At 37.1% G+C, this 16670-nt stretch overlaps 1 protein-coding gene across 1 annotated transcript in view; it reads left to right on the top strand.

The window, feature by feature from the left end:
* The window catches only part of WDR64 (WD repeat domain 64), a 141572-nt gene that overhangs the window by 61386 nt on the left and 63516 nt on the right, over positions 1-16670 (top strand). The window contains exon 11 of the mRNA XM_062211381.1: positions 15444-15570. Coding sequence (XP_062067365.1) covers positions 15444-15570 — 127 coding nt within the window. The remainder of the gene's footprint in view (positions 1-15443; positions 15571-16670) is intronic.

Genomic DNA, 16670 nt, shown 5'->3' with positions numbered 1-16670 from the left:
TAAGCGATAGGTACCATTTATGTAAAAGTAAGTATGAGGTTTCACTGAAGCACTTTCCTTTTAGAACATGAATAAAGAAATATGCTACATTCCTACATTGAGATCCTAGACATTAGAGGATATTCTCCATCAGATTTATTGTATACTTTCAAGGTTGGTCAGGATTATTTAATAATCAATTTGCCAAGTTTAAAGTTAATGTAGTAATATTGATATAATAGAATATCCTTCTATCCTAGAAACTTTGGAAGGTTTGGTATGGTACTTTCTCTGTCATATATTAAAACATATTATAAAACTACAATAAAGAAAACAGAGTGTTAGTCATTGTAGCAACAGCCACATATATGAAACAGAAGAGAAAATGCAGGAATTGGTAAATATTCATTTGGTAATTTTGTATAATATATACTATAAAATTTTCTGTATATGGGTGAAATGGTCATTTTTCCATTCAATCATTATTTATAGTGGTTGTCTATATTCCCACTAAACTAGGGTCTTCGTGATTTGTTTTACACCTGTTGTCATTTAAGTTTCTTATTCAGTGAAGTATTAAGCCTTTTTACAGTAATTTAAATTTAAAATTTGTTAATTTAAAAACATAAAAAGGAGAAGGAAGGAGAGTGGGAGGGAGAAAGTGGGAAGGAAGAAGTAAATATCATTATGTTCTTAGAATTTTATCTGCTATTACAATGAATTTGTCAAAAATTAAATCAAAAAATAAAAAAGAAATATAAAGGTACTTCAAAAACTTCATGGAAAAATATAATTAAGATATTTTTATTTTGGTGCAAAAAGTTTTTAAACCTATGCATAGTGTATGAACTTTTTGAAGAATTCTTTTATGCACAGTTTTCAAAAATGTTTGCATTGAAAGAAACAACTTTTAATTCAAAAAAATAAAAAAATAGCCTTTCAAGTCCATAAGCAAAGGATTGTTTGTCTAATAAATGCTGGGAAAAGTGATTAAACATATAGAAAAAATATGTAATCTGATCATTACATTATAATATGTAGCAAAATTCCTGGTGGATTAAAAATTTTAAATATGAAATGAGAGATGTTCCAGAATTTATGTTAACTTTTTATAACTTTTATATAACTAACATTCATATAACTGGTAATTCCTAAGTATATCACCTATAGCTAGAGGAAAAATAAATATAACTACTTAACACTCAAACTTTCCATAAATTATAATATATATGATGTATCTTATGTTTACTGAGTGTCAGATATGTACTACTAAGTATTTTATATATACACCTCACTTGATTCTAATAACTGTCCTATAAAGTAGTTATATCAAGATTACACTTGTGAAGGAAAATCACATCTAAGTAACTTGTACAGGGCCACACAGCTACCTAGTTGCTAAGTGTAGCCTATCCTATTTCTGATTCTACCGCAGACTGCCTCCTGAATACTCATAAACAAAGCTAAAGACAGAGTCAGAGTAGTCAAAAATTCAATAAAGATGACCGAAATGGGAATTATATCCTTAAACAAACAAATAGCACCCACAATCAAGAGAAATAATAAGAGGAATGGGGAGAGGTAAATGTATAAGAACACAGCATTTTTTTTTAATTTGAGAGGCAGAGACAGAGAAAGAGAATGCATACTTTTACAACAGATTAACTTGTTAATTTTAAGAATAGGAATGAAAAGACAGTGAAAGTTTTGAGATACTAAAACATTCTGAATTTAGTCTCCTCTTGAAAATTTAAAGAAAAATAAGGTATCTTTCCAGCAAAAGTGGAAATAATTCATCCTAAGTAAAGAAACATAGATAACCTTTCCTATTTCTTTTAAATGTATTGGACATAGGAAGATGATTTTCATTCACACGTCCTATCAGCTCTATTCGGCAAATTACTTGTTATCTTTCACTTGGTTTCTTCATCTGTAAAATGTGGAAGTGCTTAGCCCAGAGGGTGTTATAATGATGAAACATTCACAGCAAACATTTATTTCTTTAGTGTCTATATGCCAGGGCTATTTTGGGTTTTACAGAGAAAGCATCCAACAAGGACATGAGTCCTGAAGGAGCGTAGTTCCTAGGAGGAAACACAAAGTAACAAATGTATATAAGAGAGAAGTATGTTAAGAATTATACAAAATGGAAAACACAGGTCTGTGATGTAATTGAACGATCACATTCGAAGAGAGGATTACAAGCTGAAGAATATGAAGAGCTGGTTTTTTGAATAAACAAAATTGATAGACCATTGGCCCAACTAACTGAAAAAAAAAAGATACAAATCAATAAAATCAGAACTGAAACAGGAAATGTAACAGATACCATAGAAATAAAAAGAATCATCAGGAATTACTACAAAGAACTGTATGCCAACAAATTGGGAAAGCTAGAAGAAATGGCTAGATTCCTAGACACATGCAATCTACCAAAATTGAGTCATGAAGACATAGAAACAGACCAATAACCATGATGGAAATTGAATCCGTAATAATGGCTCTCTCAACAAAGAAAAGCCCATGCCTAGGCAGCTTCACTCCTGAATTCTTTTTTTTTATTTAGTAAATATAAATTTCCAAAGTACAGTTCATGGATTACAATGGCTTCCCCCCCATAATTTCCCTCCCACTTGCACCCCTCCCATCTCCCGCTCCCTATCCCATTCCATTCACATCAAGATTCGTTTTCAATTATCTTTATATGCAGAAGATCTATTTAATATATATTAAGTAAAGATTTCATTAGTTTGCACCCACACAGAAACACAAAGTGTAAAATACTGTTTCAGTACTAGCTATAGCATTACTTCACATTGGACAACACATTAAGGACAGATCCCACATGGGACATAAGTACACAATGACTCCTGTTTTTGACCTAACAATTGACACTCTTGTTTATGGCGTCAGTAATATCCCTAGGCTCTAGTCATGAGTTGCCAAGGCTATGGAAGCCTTTTGAGTTCGCCGACTTCGATCTTATTCCGACAGGGTCATAGTCAAAGTGGAAGTTCTCTCCTCCCTTCAGAGAAAGGTACCTCCTTTTTGATGGCCCCGTTCTTTCCACTGGGATCTCACTTGCAGAGATCTTTCATTTAGGTCTTCTTTTTTTTTTTTCCAGAGTGTCTTGGCTTTCCATGCCTACAATACTCTCATGGGCTCTTGAGCCAGATCCAACTGCCTTAAGGGCTGATTCTGAGGCCAGAGTGCTATTTAGGACATCTGCCATTCTATGAGTCTGCTGTGTCTCCCCCTTCCCATGTTGGATCGTTCTCTCCCTTTTTGATTCTATCTCACTCCTGAATTCTAGCAGACTTTGAAAGAGGAATTAGTTCCTTTCCTCTCAAGCTAATCAAAACAACTGAAAGAGAGGGAATCCTTCTATGAAGGTTGCATCACCTTAGTTCCTAAGCCAGAAAAAGATAACAACAGAGAAAGAGAACTATAGACCAATATCCTGAGGAACATAAATGTAAAAATCCTCATCAAAATATTAGCTAATCGAATCCAACTATACATCAGAAAGATCATTCTCTCGGACCAACTGAGATTTATCTTTGGTATGCAGGGATGTTTCAATATTTGCAAATCAATCAATGTGGTACATCACATTCAGAAACTTAAGAACAAAAACCCTATGGTTATCTCAATAGATGCCGAGCAAGCATTTGATAAAACACAACACTCTTTCATAATGAAAACCTTAAGAAAATTGGGTGTAGAAGGAACATTCCTCAACACAATCAGGACAGTTTATGATAAACCCATGACCAGCACCCTACTGAATGAGGAAAATTTGGAAGCCATTGCCCTGAAGATCCAGAACCAGACAAGGATGCCCACTCTCACCTTTGCTATTTAATATAGTCCTGGAAGTTTTTGCCAGAACCATTAGGCAAGAAAAAAAATCAAAGGGATACAGATTGGAAAGGAAGATATCAAACTACCCTTATTTGCAGATGACATTATTCTATGTTTAGAGGATCCAAAAAACTCCATTGAGAGACTATTGGAATTCATAAAAGAGTTTGTTAAATTGGCAGGATATAAAATTAACATGGAATAATCAATAGCCTTCAAATACACAGACAATGTCATGGCTGAGAAAGAACTTTTAAGGTCAGTCCCATTCACAATAGCTCCAAAAAAATTAAATACTGTGGAATAAATTTAACCAAAGATGTCAGAGATCTCTAGAATGAAAATTATAAAACACTGAAGAAACAAATAGAAGAAGACATTAAAAAATGGAAAAATCTTCCATGTTCATGGATTGGAGGAATCAAAATGTCCATATTACCAAAATCAATTTATAGATTTAATGCGATCCCCTTCGAAATACCATGGCATTCTTTGTAGATCTAGAAAAACAATGATAATAAAATTCATATGGATACACAAGAGATCCCAGATAGCTAAGTTAATCTTATAAACCAAAACAAAGCCAGAGGCATCACAATACAATATTTCAAGACATACTACAGGGCAATTAAAATCAAAACAGCCTGGTACTGGCACAAAAGCTTAAACTTGAATGACAAGAGCTAACCTCATGAAGATTAGTAAAAGAGCAATTTAGGTAAAAAGAACAGATGAACTGGCACATATTTATTTTTGCTAAAATTATAACTTATTGTTTTTAATTTAAAAAAAATAAGAGGTCTTTCACATGTAACCTTCCTTCAAAGTGCTTCATACAAATTTCATCACACCAAGCTTACTAAAGCATTGTGCTGAGTTGGGTGCAAAGCTACATGCCCTCTTGTATACTCTTTTTTTTTTTTTGACATGCAGAGTGGACAGTGAGAGAGAGAGACAGAGAGAAAGGTCTTCCTTTGTCGTTGGTTCACCCTCCAGTGGCTGCTGCGGCTGGCGCGCTGCAGCTGGCGCACTGCGCTGATCCAAAGGCAGGAGCCAGGTGCTTCTCCTGGTCTCCCATGGGGTGCAGGGCCCAAGCACTTGGACCATCCTCCACTGCACTCCTGAGCCATAGCAGAGAGCTGGCCTGGAAGAGGGGCAACCGGGACAGAATCCGGCACCCCGACCGGGACTAGAACCTGGTGTGCCGGCGCCGCTAGGTGGAGGATTAGCCTGTTGAGCCACGGTGCTGGCCATCTCTTGTATACTCTTAAAAGAAAGATTTTCATCCTTTCTTCTAGTTTTGCAGTGCTTCCACCAGGATATTATTTTCTCCATCAGTGTCCAAAATTGTATTTCCCCTTCAATTGCAAAAATTGTATGTCTAGTCACAGAACTCAAATGTTGAATGGCTAAGCCACATTTACTGTTCTTGAAGAGTCAACAAATGTTGAAAAATGCAGAGACCAATCTATGCTTACTTTTATTTCATTAGCAAAACCAATGGAACAATGGTTGCCAACCTTCTCAAGCACAGCTTTAATACCAAAAGCATTTTCTTCCTTTTTTTAAGAAAAAGAGAAATATACTAGTTTTCATGATTTATAACAGATTGCAAATGGGCGTAAAAGTTGCTATTTTTCTAAAATTTTCACTTTCGAAGTGATATGTAGGAACCCGAGAAAAGTCAAAGCATGAAAACTGTGGGTGTGCTTTAGAGCAGGAAGATATGTCTTAAAATCAGGTGCCAAGTTGATAAGCTCAGAGGAAGCCTCTTGGGTTGGTAACCTAGCCCACAGGTGGACTGAGCTTCAACTATCTATGACCAAAACTAAAGTATTCTCTTAGGTGGAGATTATGCTACTATCCCATCTTCAGGAAGCATGGCTAAGAGAATGACTTCTAGAATCAGGCAAACCTAAATTTCAGCCTTGCTCTGGCAGTTCCTAGTTGTGTGCTTGCATGAATGACTGCAAATCGATGAGGAGAATAACAAAGCATCTTCCGTACAGAGCTGATGAAAGGCTTAAATGAGATCATGTAAGTCAAGCATGCAACACTGTACCTCATACGTAGTCAGCCTTTAATAATTGCTAGGAATTATCAGAAAGACATGTGCTCTCCTCTCTCCAGGAGTAATAATAGGATCTGTGTTTATTTATCCCTACTCATCTTGAACCCCCTTTTTGACCATACAAATAGAGATTATCAGTGCAGTTCATGGCATAGAATAGGGTGAATCTTTCTTTAAAAATACTGCAGATGCTACACAGTCATTATAGTCATTTCTTGCTGCCCACCAAATCTACTTGATGGTTAGATGAGTTCTCTCTACTTTCCTTGAGCCCCTGATACCACTCTCACTCTGAAAGCTACTTCATCTTTTGCTTAACCAACCATTTTGAGCTCACTTTATTGCTTTCTTCTTTTCTACCGCAAAATGTTTATTTTTACCTATACTCTCTTCTATTCCTCCTGTCTCCAAATAAGCTCTTTTATTCCTGCCTAAATCAAATTCCTCTTCTTTATTGTAAGCTAAACACTGTCCTACCAAGAACCTTGTTTTACCAAACATGCTTCTCTTCTTCTTATGCTGTTTCTCTATCTTCAAGGTTCCTCCTCTTCCTCAGTTGCAAGTCAGTTATTATTATATTTAATTTTTTTTGAATAAAAAGATCTCTACAATGAAAATTACAAAACCTTAAAGAAAGAAATAGAAGAGGATACCAAGAAATGCAAAAATCTTCCATGCTCATGGATTGGAAGAATCAATATCATCAAAATGTCCATTCTCCCAAAAGCAATTTATATATTCAATGCATTACCAATCAAGATACCGAAGACCTTCTTCTCAGATCTGGAAATGGGAAAAAATATTTGCAAACTATGCAACAGATAAAGGGTTGATAACCAGAATCTACAAAGAAATCAAGAAACTCCACAACATCAAAACAAACAACCCACTTAAGAGATGGGCCAAGGACCTCAACAGACATATTTCCAAAGAGGAAATCCAAATGGCCAACAGACACATGAAAAAATGTTCAAGATCACTAGCAATCAGGGAAATGCAAATCAAAACCACAATGAGGTTTCACCTCACCCCGGTGAGAATGGCTCACATTCAGAAATCTACCAACAACAGATGCTGGAGAGGATGTCAGGAGAAAGGGACACTAACCCACTGTTGGTGGGAATGCAAACTGGTTAAGCCACTATGGATGATTCTGGGACATGTACTCTATAGAATACTATACAGCAGTCAAAAACAATGAAACCCAGTCATTTGCAACAAGATGGAGCAATCTGGAAAACATCATGCTGAGTGAATTAAGCCAGTCCCCAAGAGACAAATAGCCTATGTTCTCCCTGATTGACGGCAACTAACTGAGCACCAAAGGGGAAACCTGTTGAAGTGAAATGGACACTATGAGAAACAGTGACTTTATCAGCTCTTGTCCTGACTGTTGATGTACAATGTAATACTTTATCCATTTTAGTATTTTTTTTTGTTCTAGTACTATTGGTTGAACTCTGTAATTAACACACAATTATTCTTAGGTGTTTAAATCTTAACTGAAAAGTGATCCCTGTTAAATATAAGAGTGGGAATAACAGAGTGAGGTGATGTACAATTTGGGACATGCTCAATTGGACTTGCCCCAAATGATGGAGTCAGAATCATGCATACTGTTGATGGGCATTTGGGTTGGTTCCAGGTCTTAGCTATTGTGAATTGAGCTGCAATAAACCTTTTTTTTAATGTGCAGACGGCTTTTTTGTTTGCCAATTTAATTTCCTTTGTGTAAATTCTAAGGAGTGGGATGGCTGCGTTGTATGGTAGGGTTATATTCAGGTTTCTGAGGAATCTCCAGACTGACTTCCATAGAGACTTAACAAGTTTGCATTCCCACCAACAGTGGGTTAGTGTCCCTTTCTCCCCACATCCTCTCCAGCATCTGTTGTTGGTAGATTTCTGAATGTGAGCCATTCTCACCGGGGTGAGGTGAAACCTCATTGTGGTTTTGATTTGCATTTCCCTGATTGCTAGTGATCTTGAACATTTTTTCATGTGTCTGTTGGCCATTTGGATTTCCTCTTTGGAAATATGTCTGTTGAGGTCCTTGGCCCATCTCTTAAGTGGGTTGTTTGTTTTGATGTTGTGGAGTTTCTTGATTTCTTTGTAGATTCTGGTTATCAACCCTTTATCTGTTGCATAGTTTGCAAATATTTTTTTCCCATTCTGTCAGTTTCCTATTCACTTTCCTCACTGTTTCTTTTGCAGTACAGAAACTTCTCAGTTTGATGCAATCCCAAATGTTAATTTTGGCTTTGACTGCCTGTGCTTCAGGGGTCTTTTCCAAGAAATCATTGCCAGTGCCTATATCTTGCAGGGTTTCTCCAATGCTCTCTAATAATTTGATGGTGCCTGGTCATAGATTTAAGTCTTTAATCCATGTTGAGTGAATTTTTGTGTAAGGTGAAATGTAGGGATCTTGCTTCATGATTATGCATGTGGAAATCCAATTTTCCCAGCACCATTTATTGAATAGACTGTCCTTATTCCAGGGATTGGTTTTGGATACTTGATCAAATATGAGTTGCCTGTAGATGTTTGGATTGATTTCTGGTGTTTCTATTCTCTTCCATTGGTCTATCCATCTGTTTCTGTACCAGTACCATGCTGTTTTGATAACAACTGCCCTGTAGTATGTCCTGAAATCTGCTATTGTGATGCCTCCGGCTTTGTTTTTGTTGTACAAGATTGCTTTAGCTATTTGAGGTCTCCTGTGTCTCCATATGAATTTCAGCATCATTTTTTCCAGATCTGAGAAGAAGGTCTTCAGTATCTTGATTGGTAATGCATTGAATCTATAAATTGCTTTTGGGAGAATGGACATTTTGATGATGTTGATTCTTCCAATCCATGAGCATGGAAGATTTTTCCGTTTTTTGGTATCCTCTTCTATTTCTTTCTTTAAGGTTTTGTAATTTTCATCGTAGAGATCTTTAATGTCCTTGGTTAAATTTATTCCAAGGTATTTGATTATTTTTCTAGCTATTGAGAATGGCATTGAACTTAGAAGTTCTTCCTCAGCCATGGCATTGTCTGTGTTTACAAAGGCTGTTGATTTTTGTGCATTGATTTTTATATCTTGCTACTTTGCCAAACTCTTCTATGAGTTCCAATAGTCTCTTAGTAGAGTTCTTTGGGTCCCCTAAATAAAGAATCATATCGTCTGCAAAGAGGGATAATTTGACTTCTTCCTTCCCAATTTGTATCCCTTTAATTTCTTTTTCTTGCCTAGTGGCTCATGCTAAAATTTCCAGAACTATATTGAATGGCAGTGGTGAGAGTGGGCATCCCTGTCTGGTACCAGATCTCAGTGGAAATGCTTCCAACTTTTCCCCATTCAATAGGATACTGGCCGTGGATTTTTCATAAATTGCTTTGATTGTATTGAGGAAGGTTCCTTCCATACCCAGATTGCTTAGGGTTTTCATCATGAAAGGGTGTTGTATTTTATCAAAGGCTTTCTCTGCGTCTATTGAGAGAATCATATGTTTTTTCTTCTGCAGTCTGTTAATGTGGTGTATCACATTGATTGTTTTGTGAACACTGAACCATCCCTGCATACCGGGGATAAATCCCACTTGGTCTGGGTGGATGATCTTTCTGATGTGTTATTGCATTCTATTGGCCAGAATTTTATTGAGGATTTTTGCATCTATGTTCATCAGGGATATTGGTCTGTAATTTTTCTTTCAATGCTGCATCTTTCTCTGGCTTAGGAATTAAGGTGATGCTGGCTTCATAGAAAGAATTGGGGAGGATTCCCTCTTTTTTAATTGCTCTGAATAGTTTGAGGAGAATTGGAGTTAATTCTTCTTTAAATATCTGGTAGAATTCAGCGGTGAATCCATCCGGTCCTGGGCTTTTCTTTGTTGGGAGGGCCTTTATTAGTGTTTCAATTTCTGTCTCAGTTATGGGTCTGTTTAGGTTTTCTGTCTTCCTGGTTCAATTTAGGTAGGTTGTATGTGTCCAGGAATCTATCCATTTCTGATAGATTTCCCTGTTTGCTGGCATACAAGTCCTTATAGTAATTTCTGATGATTCTTTTTATTACTGTGGTGTCTGTTGTTATGTTTCCTTTTTCATCTCTGATTTTATTGATTTGGGTCTTTTCTCTTCTTTTTTTAGTTAGTTGGGCCAATGGGGTGTCAATTTTGTTTATTTTTTCAAAAAACCAGCTCCTCGTTTGGCTGATTTTTCCCAATGTTTTTTTTTTTTTGATTCAATCCTGTTGATTTCTTCTCTGATTTTTAATTATTTCTCTTCTCCTACTAGATTTGGGTTTGGTTTGCTGCAGATTTTCTAGTTCCTTGAGATGACTTGAAAGCTCATCTGTTTGGTGCCTTTGCAATTTCTTGATGTAGGCACCTATTGATATAAACTTTCCTCTTAACATTGCTTTTGTTGTATCCTATAGGTTTTGGTATGTTGTGCTGTTATCCTCATTTACTTCCAGAAAATTTTTGATTTCTCTTTTAATTTCTTCTATGACGAATTGTTCATTCAGGAGCATGTTATTCAGTCTCCAAGTGTTTGAACGTGCTCTAGGGATTCCTGAGTTGCTAATTTCCGATTTCATTCCTTTATGGTCTGAGAAGGTGCATGGTATGATTCTAATTCTTTTGAATTTGCTGAGACTTGCTTTATGGCCTACTATGTGGTCAATCCTAGAGAAGGTTCCATGTACTGCTGAGAATAATGTTAATGCTTTCTGTGTAGGATGAGAAGTTTTCTAGATATCTCTTCGGTCCATTTGAGCTATAGTGTTGTTTAAATCTACTGTCTCCTTATTGATCTTCTGTCCTGTTGATCTGTCTATCTCTGAGTGTGGAGTATTAAAGTCCCCCAGTACTATTGTATTGGGGTCTAAGTCTCCCTTTAAGTCCCTTAACAAGCCTCTTAAATAAACCGGTGCCCTCTAATTTGCTGCATATACATTGATAATCGTTAAATCTTCCTATTGAATGGATCCCTTAATCATTATATAGTGCCCCCCTTTGTCTCTCCTAACAGTTTTTGTGGTAAAATTTATGTTATCTGATATTAAGATGGCTACGCCCGCTCTTTTTTCATTTCTGTTGGCATGGTATATCTTTTTCCAGCCTTTCACTTTCAGTCTGTGTGCATCTTTGTTAGAAACATGTGTTTCTTGTAAGCAGCAAATAGATGGGTTTTATTCCTTAACCCAATCAGCCAATCGGTGTCTTTTAACTGTACAGTTCAGGCCATTAACATTCAATGTGACTATTGAGAAGGAGTAACTTTGCCCTACCATTTTTGGCTTTCCTGTGATCTTTTGCTGTGAGGTTTCCTTCCTTTACCTTCTTTCATATTGATGACCATGTTTCTGTGTTTCTGCGTATAACACATCTTTAAGCATCTTTTGCAGGGCTGGACGAGTGGCGACAAATTCTTTCAATTTCTGTTTGCTGTGAAAGGTCTTTATTTCCCCTTAATTCACAAATGAGAGATTTGCAGGATATATTATTCTGGGCTGGGAGTTTTTCTCTCTTAGTACCTGGGCTATCTCTTGCCATTCCCGCCTAGCTTGTAGGGTTTCTGAAGAGAAGTCAGCTGTGAGTCTAATTGGGGATCCTCTGAGTGTGGTCTTACGTTTCTCTCTTGCACATTTTAGGATCTTTTCTTTATGTTTCACTGTGGTGAGTTTGATTACAATGTGTCGTGGTGAGGATCTCTTTTTGTCATGTTTATTAGGGGTTCTATGAGCTTCCTGTACTAAGATGTCTCTGTCCTTCTCCAAACCTGGGAAATTTTCTGCTAGTATCTCACTAAAAAGCCATTCTAATCCTTTCTCCCTCTCCATGCCTTCAGGAACTTCTAGAACCCGAATGTTAAGTTTTTTAATAGTATCCTTTAAGGCCGGCGCCGCGGCTCAGTAGGCTAATCCTCCGCCTTGCAGCGCCGGCACACCGGGTTCTAGTCCCAGTCGGGGCACCGATCCTGTCCCGGTTGCCCCTCTTCCAGGCCATCTCTCTGCTGTGGCCAGGGAGTGCAGTGGAGGATGGCCCAAGTGCTTGGGCCCTGCACCCCATGGGAGACCAGGAGAAGCACCTGGCTCCTGCCATCGGATCAGCGCAGTGCGCCGGCCGCAGCACGCTACCGCGGCGGCCATTGGAGGGTGAACCAACGGCAAAAGGAAGACCTTTCTTTCTGTCTCTCTCTCACTGTCCACTCTGCCTGTCAAAAATTAAAAAAAAATAGTATCCTTTAGATTCCCTACAATATTTTTTAGATTTCTAATTTCCTCTTCTTTTCTTTGGTTTGCCTATTTCCTTTCCTGTTCTCTGTCTTCTAAGTCCAATATTCTCTCTTCTGCTTCACCCATTCTGTTTTTAAGGCTCTCTAATGTGTTTTTCATTTGATCTATTGAATTCTTCATTTCATTATGGTTTCTCATCACTATCACTGTTTCATGTTCTGCTAGTTGTTTCGTTTCATTTTGATTCCTCCTTAATATTTCATTTTCACGAGAGAGATTTTCTATCTTGTCCATTAAGGATTTCTGTAGTTCAAGAATTTGTTTTTGAGAACTTCTTAATGTTCTTATCAATTTCTTGATATCTGCTTCTTGCATTTCTTCTATCTCATCATCTTCATAATCTTGAATTGTGGTGTCTTTTTCGTTTGGGGGCATCATAGTGTCTTCCTTGCTCTTGTTACCTCGGTTTCTAAATTTGTTTGGCATCTTGGAGGTGTTCTTTGCTTCCTTCGCTGTGGTGTATTTTCTCGTTATACTATGACTCTAGATTATGTGGACTGTCTCCTTTTGATGGATCCTTAGAGGCTATGATGGGTGTGGCCAGAGAGCTCTGTTTGGTTCTTCAGGGTTAAGGGTGTGCCCAAGGTGGCTCACCCAGATTGTTCTCTGGCTTGCTCTCTTGCTTTTTTTTTTTTTTTTTTTTTTTAAGACTCAGTTGGGAAGAAATTCCACACAGCTCACTGGGTTGCCTAGGTTACAGAGTTTGTTTTACATATGTAAAATGGTGCCTGCTCTTTGTCTTGCTCAGCTTTGTACGGTGAGTGGAGAGAGAGTCTAGTGACCCTGCCAGTTCCCCCTATTTATTCGCTTTTTTTTCTCTCCTCCAGTCAGCCTGGTGCACTTTCCCCAGTGGGATCTCAGACCACGTTCTGACCTTCCCACCAATGTCTCGGGTTACCTCTCCTTCTAGCGCTGGGGCTCAAATTCTGCAGCTGGGCTTCTGTGGCTGGGCTCCCTCAGTTCCCCACTCTTGCAGCTCTGCTCTTGTGGCTCTGCTCTCTGGCTCTGCTCCCGTGGCGTGGCTAGGCGTGGCAATGGGCGACCTTGCTCTCCCCATAGGTCTTCTGTGTCACATCCACTAGATCTGGAAGTGTTTCCTCTGCAGTTTTTTTTCTTAGTCTCTTCCTGAGGGTATAGTAACTCCACTTTTGTTATACTATCTTTTCCCGGATTGTTGGTGTGCACCCTAACTCTCCTGCCATCTTGGCTACTCCCCCCAAATAAAATCTTTTTAAAATTGAAAAAAAAATGCTGGCAAGCATGTGGATGGAAAGATATATTAGTCCACTGTTGGTGGGAATGTAAACTAGTACAACCATTATGAAAGATAGTATACAGATTTCTCAGAAATCTGTAAATAGATCTACCATATGACCCAGCCACTCTACTCTTGGGAATTCACCCAAATGAAATGAAGTCAGTATATGAAAGTCAGTATGTGAGTCAGTATATATAACTTCATATATGAAGTCAGTGTATGCTCAGAAACCTGAAAATAGATCTACCATATGACCCAGCCACTCTACTCTTGGGAATTCACCCAAATGAAATGAAGTCAGTATATAGAAAGTCAGTATGTGAGTCAGTATATATATAACTTCATATATGAAGTCAGTGTATGCTCAGAAACCTGAAAATAGATCTACCATATGACCCAGCCACTCTACTCTTGGGAATTCACCCAAATGAAATGAAGTCAGTATATGAAAGTCAGTATGTGAGTCAGTATATATAACTTCATATATGAAGTCAGTGTATGCTCAGAAATCTGAAAATAGATCTACCATATGACCCAGACACTCTACTCTTGGGAATTCACCCAAATGAAATGAAGTCAGTATATGAACGAATTATTTGTACCACCATGTTTATTGTAGCTCAATTTACAATAGCTAAGATATGGAATCAATACAGATGTCCATCAATTGATGACTGGAGAAAGAAAATGTAGTATATATACACTATGGAATACTACTCATTCATGAAAAGAATAAAATCCTGTCTTTTGCAGCAAAATTTATGCAACTGGAAACCATTATGCTTAGTGAAATAAGTCAGTCCCAAAAAAGACAAATATCATGTTTTCTGTGATATGTTGTAGTTAAAATAGATACAAAAAATGTATAGGAATGAAACAGACATCTTGTGATTTGATTGTTGTAAAATTTTTAGTCCTTGTTTACACTTCTATGTAACTGTGGTCTTTACATTTCTTACTTGTTATACATTATGATTAGTACTGCATTAAGTCTGTGATTATAGGGAAGTCTGAAATTATATATTTGCAAAAATTAAATAAGAAAAAGGAAGGAAGGAGAGGGATTGAGGGAAGGAGAGATTGAGGGAGGGACTTATGGTTATCTTGTTATAATTGTACCTGTGAAATAATAAAATTGGTTTTCTTTATTTTAATAAAAAATTTTTAAGAAACCAAAACTTCTTATCAGATGATTATATATATTTCTATAAAATAACCACCCATTTCTGCAATCAATATTTTGATTGAATAGGTTAATAATAACTATTTAAATATGAAAATATTATTTACAATTAAAGCGTGATTAGGAAATGTAATCCTTGGTCACACTTATCTGAAATTTAATTGCATCATAGCTTGCTAAAAATAATTTAAAAGACTAAGATCAGTTATTATGGGTGACAAAGTGTAAATTTGACCTAGTTTGGCTGAATTTGTACTTCATTGTTCTTTCTATTCTAAATTCATAAATTCAATTCCTATTTGAATAATTACATAATTCTCTTTCTTCCCTCAAAGGAGAGCTCTAATAATCCAATTTCCCGTACTCTTCCTACATCTACATTGTCCTCTAAAACTGATTTTTATAATTTGTACACTCTAGGCAAGAGGAAAAGAAACCTTACTAAGATATTCCTTTACTCATAACTCATGAAAGGGAAATTTGAAAACATCCATCTGAAATATAAATATTCTGTTTGTTCATCCATAGTAGAAAGAGAAATGTGACTTGAACAAGCAATAAACACATGCTCTGCCCCAGAAAATCCAATTCCTAAAGATATATACTTATGTAAAGCTTGAATCACTATTGCTAATTTCCTGATACAAACCAATATTCAGATTGGAGCTTGGCAAATGTGTGTTCATGATGTCAATTATACTTTTTGGCAAATTTATAAAAGCATATTAAAGACTCTAAAAATGTTTTACCTAAATGTCTTGGAAGGGTAAAGAATAAACAATACTGAACTATGTTTTTCCATCCCAAGGTTTTCAGGGTGTGGGATATACAGACTCTCTCACTACTTCAAATCTTCCATGATACCCAGGGAGGACCAGGAGACATGCAGATTTATTCTATGATATATGATGCCAATCATGGCATGCTCATAACAGGTAAGCGTACCCAAATAATGGCAAATGAAACTCATATCTTGATTTTAACCTCCTTTAAACTAGCATTTGAGTACTAACTAGGAAAAAAAACAGAAAGAGAAATTACAAACCATAACTAACCAAAGTAGATTTTTATTTCAATTCTGTTCTTCCCCATTTTTCTATGGCCAAGTAGAGGACATGTATAACTGTATATATCTAAAAATACCAAGTCAGTGCTGTAAGTTCTTGAACCTAGGGACGCATGACCTGAACTTAAGCAGAAAAAGATGATGTAATCTGTTGCTAAATATAGTGCAAATCTAGCTCCCATGCTCAGCTGCTGATGTTCTCAGAACAGGAATGTGATCCTATCTTCGAGAAGCTGCAACAGCACACATTGGCATGATCCCCTTTCTACAGAAAAGCAATATGGCCCCATGCATTCTGGAAGTGAGTCAGTAGCTCAGATTAAGGACTGTACTGACCCTTCCACTTGCCTTTGCCTCTCAGCAAAGACCAGAGGGAAGACAGAGTCTAGGATGACAGAACTAGACAGATACCAATACAGAGACAAGGGGCCCTGCTAAGCGCTTAGTTTGAACACCATTCATAAGTGTACCCTTAAACTTTAGAAGAAAAACAAATGATACTACCAGTAGTTTGTCCTTCTGGAATAGTAAGCCCGAATATATGTCCTAAGCATTTTCTACTGACCACTTGCTCTGAGTTCCAATAGGATTAACAAGACAGGGAAGGGGTTGGTGTTGCCTGCTAGTGAAGAATAGAATTAATTTTTAACTCTCCCACCTCTGGATTAGGAGTGAACTAGGGCTTCATGCTCAATAAATAACTTCTGACCTAAAACAAAACTGTTCTAGTTGTAAGCACCCTTCCTCTATTTCAACACCTCAAAAAAAGTACATATGAATGAGTATGAATAAGTTTTCTCTCTTAGTTCCCCAGCTTGTGTGATTACTGGGTTCAGCACTTCATGCCATTTGTCATCAGAGCAACTAAGGACCCAAATAGCAAGGCAAAAAAAGGAAGGAGATGAGGAAGAAGAAAAAACCAGAAAAATCAAGACTTCCCAATTTTATGTAATTCTGATTAGTACTTCT

This window comes from Lepus europaeus, chromosome 14 (assembly GCF_033115175.1).
Source record: "Lepus europaeus isolate LE1 chromosome 14, mLepTim1.pri, whole genome shotgun sequence".
Lineage (NCBI taxonomy): Eukaryota > Metazoa > Chordata > Mammalia > Lagomorpha > Leporidae > Lepus > Lepus europaeus.
The sequence above is the reverse complement of the archived record's forward strand: the minus strand, read 5'-3'. Positions and strand labels throughout refer to the sequence as shown.